The sequence below is a fragment of the Equus quagga genome, chromosome 1, assembly GCF_021613505.1.
Source record: "Equus quagga isolate Etosha38 chromosome 1, UCLA_HA_Equagga_1.0, whole genome shotgun sequence".
Lineage (NCBI taxonomy): Eukaryota > Metazoa > Chordata > Mammalia > Perissodactyla > Equidae > Equus > Equus quagga.
This window is the reverse complement of record NC_060267.1, coordinates 139,830,047-139,835,204: the sequence shown is the minus strand read 5'-3', so window position 1 is coordinate 139,835,204 and position 5,158 is coordinate 139,830,047. Positions and strand designations below refer to the sequence as shown.

The 5,158-nt window shown below is 51.5% G+C and overlaps 1 protein-coding gene across 1 annotated transcript in view; it reads right to left on the bottom strand.

Moving 5' to 3' along the window:
• The window catches only part of SLC6A20 (solute carrier family 6 member 20), a 38,834-nt gene extending 36,656 nt beyond the window's left edge, over positions 1–2,178 (bottom strand). Inside the window, exon 1 of the mRNA XM_046638715.1 lies at positions 1,970–2,178. Within this exon, the coding sequence (XP_046494671.1) occupies positions 1,970–2,090 (121 nt within the window). The 5' untranslated portion in view covers positions 2,091–2,178. The remainder of the gene's footprint in view (positions 1–1,969) is intronic.
• Between the last annotated feature and the right edge of the window lie 2,980 nt (positions 2,179–5,158).

The window sequence follows — 5,158 nt, the reverse complement described above, 5'->3', positions numbered from 1 at the left end:
CATCCATCCTTCCACGCACCCGCCCACCAATCCACCCTCTCAGTGTCCATCCATCCGTCAACCGTCATTCATCCTTCCCCCCCACCAATCCATCCTCTCCTCAGTGTCCATCCACCCATCAACCATCCTCCATCCATCCATCCATCTACTCATCCAGCCTAAGCACACTCTGTACCAGGCACAAGATATTTTCTGGGTCCTGAAGGTCTTGTGGTTCCCCTAGCAACTCCTTATACATATTCACTTCAGAATGACTCCACCCTACCTGTCTCCACCTACAGACTATGCAGGTGATGGTGTTGTTAGAAACAAGGCATTAAATAGTCACGTGACAGCAAGGCTCACCTGGTCTGATGGTTGGGAAATGTGTACCAGGATAAGGGTATCAGGGGTAGGTGTGCTGAACACAGAATGACAAGGAAATCTCCCCCTGACAAAGAATTCCCTCAAAGTCAGGTACGAGGCTGTTAGAGCACGGGGCAGCACTCGCCCCTCCACAATTCTCATTTATTCATACCCTTCAAATGAAAAAAACAGTCAGAGAATTAAAAATGCACTAGTTAAAAAAACCTCTGTGGAGTAACCTTTTTGGGGAGTTTTTTGAGCTGGTGGGGGTGAGGATGGGGGAGCAGAGTTTTAGGTCATGGTCTTCTTAAATGGGTTAAATTTTGTAAATACTTTGGTCTAATATCTTTCATTGTTCTTTATGGTGAAAAAACCATTCCTGCTGATCATGGAAGACGTAACACACACACACACACACACACACACACACACACACAGAGTACAAGATACACAAAAATCACCCAGAGATAGCTAGTGTTAACGCTTTGGTGTATTTTTTTCCCATTCTCTTTTCTCTGCATATTTTTAAACATAATTGAGATCATCCATTTTATACAGCTTTGAGTCTGACTTCCCCTCCCTCCACTTAATATATGATATGAGAAAATGCTCACAGAAAATTGCTTGAAAACTCCATCTTAACAGCTGCAAAGAGCCCCATTGCATGGATGTTGCATAATTCATTGATCCGACCCCCTTTAGTTGAGGGCTTAGGAAGTTTCCAATGTTTTGCTCTTATTAAAAGATCGAGATCATTCTTCTATTTTCTACCTTCTGTCAGAACTCTGATGATTTCCTTTAGGTAGAATTTTAGAAATTGAACAACTAAAAAAATTTTTTTTCAATGCTGAAACTTCAATCTCTATTGTCATACTGCCTTCCAAAAAGACACTTGGCCTCCACAGAGGCTCTGTGGCATATCACAGAAGGGGGTCCCCAGCTCTGAAACGTTAAGGGGATGCAGTGTGAATGTGTTGCTGTCCATCTATTCAGTGAGAGTGATATGATGCTTGAGAGGAAAATTTGTAAAAACACACAGACACACAGACAGAACAGAAGGATTTGCTTTTCTTGCCTTCGTGGTTCCAAATCCAAACCAAACTTTCTATAAAAATTTTAAAGAAATGGCTCAAGATCCCTTTAACCTGAGTTTCAAATCGTGCTGCCGGGAATCTAAGTTTCTGATCTGAAAGTTGCAATATGCAAGCTTCTGGTGAACAAGAAAATTTCCTGCTCACATTTTACACTTGAATGTAAAGTTTATTCACTAGAAGTCAGACCATTGCCACCTCTCCTCCTCCTGAGGCAGGAAAACCGTGTCCGCCAGCCTCTGGCCGGGAAGGGTGTGGTGGGGGGCTGACTGCCCGTGGGATGGGGTTGGGGGTTACAGAAGGCTCCGGGAGGCAGATTTGGATCAGAGCCCCGGCTGAGGACCCAGATGTCCGGGATCCGACTCCCGGCTCTGTAACTTTGGGCAAATCACTGACGCTCTCTAGCCTCGGTTTACTGGTCTGGAATATGGGACCACCCCAGCGCGCATGCCCAGGCGCGTGGGCGTGAATGCCCTCCGGCGCGAAGTCGCCCAGCCGGTCCCGCGGGGCCGAGCCGAGCCGGGCGCACTCACCTCCGCCGTACATCTGGCACAGGTAGGGGAAGCGCCACACGTTGCCCAGGCCCACGGCGTACGAGATGCAGGCGAACACGAACTGCAGCGGGTTGTCCCACAGCGGCCGCGCCTTCTCCATGGCCGCGGAGCTCGCTCCCGCTCGGGCGCCGCGCTCTGCTGCTTCGCTGCGCGGCCGCCAGGCGCCCCGTCCCGTCTGGCTCGGCCTGGGGTGGCCCGCGTCGCTGCCGCTCGCCCGCTTTTTAATTGCTAATCTCGTTAACGGCGCGCCCGTCGGAGGGGCGAGGCTGGTAAATGGATGACGACGAGCCCCACCCCGCCTGGCCACCGCCGCCGGGAAGGCGCCCGAGATTGCGAGGTACAGGGCGGCGCCCCGGTCCCTCCGGCTCGACGTCGGGCCAGTGTGTCGTGTGCGGAGCTCCTTGGAGTGGTCTGGTTCCCTCAACCCCCTGCCCATCATTGACTGAGTGCCTGCTGTGTGCTAGGCTTTGTCTGGGGACAGGGCTGTGAACAACGCAACCATCCCCAAGTCTCCTGGAGCTAACATTCTGGTAGAGGGAAATGCTCACACTGGACTGGGTAAAATGTCCCATTTTCAACTATTTTGACCTACAGAAAGGACAGTTTCATATGGTTCATCCTAATCCATATATACGACGGAGAGACGCAAGAAAGGCAACTGAGGCAAAACCAGGGGGTTAGCGGTCCCGGGTGGTGGGCTGGGGTGGTCGCAGGGGCTTCCTAGAGACCGGAAGGAAGTGGGGGACACCCCCTTACCACCCCTACCTCCCACCCCTTTCACCCCTCCCATTCACCCGCACCCCCAGCATGCCCCCCCTAGGCAGAGGAAGAGCACCCAGGCGCTGGGTTTCCTTGGGTCTACAGGCGGGCCCTCGGCGCCTGCTGTGTGCAGGGTCTGGAGTCTGGCTCTGCAGTGTCGGTGCGGCCAAGAAGCGGGTTTTGAACAACCGCTGTGGGAGACTCTACTGCTCAGCCCAGTCTAGGGACCAGCGATTCTGATTCATTAGGGTTGGGGCCTGAGAAACCTCGTATTTCTATTAGTCCGGAAAGGTGATTTGGGTCAGGGTGGTCGCTAGACACGACTAAGCCAGGTGCTTTGGAGTAATTCAGGGTCTGGCTTTGAATCTCATTCTGCCGCTGACTTAGCTGTGTGACCTTGGACAAGTCACTTAACTGACCTCTCAGCCTCTGTTTCCTCACCTGTAATGGGAACAAATAGTTTTTCCCTCCCAAGGCTCATGTGAGAATTAATTGATGACTTAGCTTAGCACCTGGCACACAATAAGGGCTCAGTCAAGAGGCCATTCTCATAAGGCCCCAACAGGATGAATGAATGAATGCGTCAGGCACTAAATCAGTGAGTATTAGTGACACCCTTTGAACGGGGCCTGGTACACAGCAAGAGCTAAGAAAATGCTTGATAAGTAAAAAGATACATAAAGTTAAAAAGAGAGGAGAAGCCTGGTTGCTGGTGGAAATCTTACTAGAAGCTGGAATGCAACCCCCCCTCTGGGACGGTCCCTCCTTGGGCTTTCCCTGGAGCCCCCACCTGGCTGGTGGCAGGGGAGAATGGGGGTGTGGGGAGGAGGGGGAGACCCCTCAGACGTACCACCTGTCCTTGAACTTTCTACCTCCAAAAAGCAGACAAAGTCTGCAGTACGGCAGGAGACACTTTGGATTTTTAAACTTTGGGTTCTCGAGTGTTTTTCCTGCCCCTCGCCTCCTCCCACAGGAGCCCACTCCCCTGGTTTCTCTTGCTGTAGGTTAGTTTCAGCTGCGTTGACCTTGACAGAAGGGACTCCCTGTGTGCAGTCTGCGCTCTTAGGTCCTGGCTGCGGGTGTGGGACTCACTCAGGCTCTGGCTCTGCTGCTGCGGAGCGGCCCGGGGCATGAACATGCTCTCATCTACCACTGATGGGTGCCCGTGCTGTCTCCAGTCTGGGGCTCTTCTGAATAACGTGGTTCTGAATGAGCCTCCTCGTGTGTGTGCTTGGGTGGATGAGCGCTCTGTTGCTGGAACTTCTGGGCGGTAAGCGGGTGTGTGATCAGCTGCAGGACAGATTGCCACACTGTCTTCCGGGAGGGAGCACGGGCCACACTCCCACGAGAGTTTCGGTTGCCCTGCATCCTCACGAAGCCTTGTCATTCTCTTTTTGAAGTTCTGCCCAGTCTTGTGGGTGTGTAGTGATAGTTCACTGTGGCTTTTCACTTTAATTTCCCTAATATTAATAAGGCTGCCTACCTTTCCATAGGCTAATTGGGTCACCAGACATCCTATGGCATGAAGTGCCTGGTCAAGTCTTTTGCCAGTTGCTAATTGGCGTGTCTTTCTTTCTTTGCTGATTTACAGTTCTTTATATACCCTAGATATGAGCTCTTTGTCAGTTTTTCTTTTCTCCTCAAAGCCCCAGTACATAGTTGTATATCCTAGTTGCAGGTCATTCTAGTTCTTCTATGTGGGACACCAGAGCGTGGCTTGATGAGCGGTGCCATGTCTGCCCCCAGGATCCGAACCTGTGAACCCTGGGCCACTGAGGCAGAGGGCGCGAACCTAACCACTGGGCCATGGGGCTGGTCCCTCTTTGTCAGTTTTATGTATTACAAATTTCTTCTCTCGGTCTGTGGTCACCTTTTTATTCTATTAGTGGTGTCTTCTGATGAACAGGTGTTCTTAACAGTTCAATTTACCAATCTATTCCTTTAATGACTTTTTTTTTGGAATGTCCTTTTAAGAAATCTTTCCCTTGTCAACCCAAGGTCATGAAGATATTTCTGAGAATTTAAATTTATGGCAAATCAAGTCTCAGCGATCCATGGAGAGGGCTGCCTTTTTAATGTTGTTGAATAGTGTAGACAGAAGGCATGCTGCTGCCTCCAGCCAGCCGCTTGGCGTGTTCTTCTTCTCATAAATGGATTTTCCCTAGAGGGCACCTGGCTATGTGGTGGCTCTCAGGAACTGGGCCCTCGGAGAGAGGCCAGCGCAGTTGCCTGCACCTGGGGTGCTGGGCATTTGTTTGTTTGACCCAGGCAAGGCCCCTCTTTAATTCCCTGCCCCAGGGATCAGGCCGGCACTCCCTCCAGTCACACCTCGGGACTCCCTGGGAGCCCGTCCAGGGCATGAGGCCTGGGTAGGGGCTGTGGGCAGCACAAGGAGACAGCCCCATAACA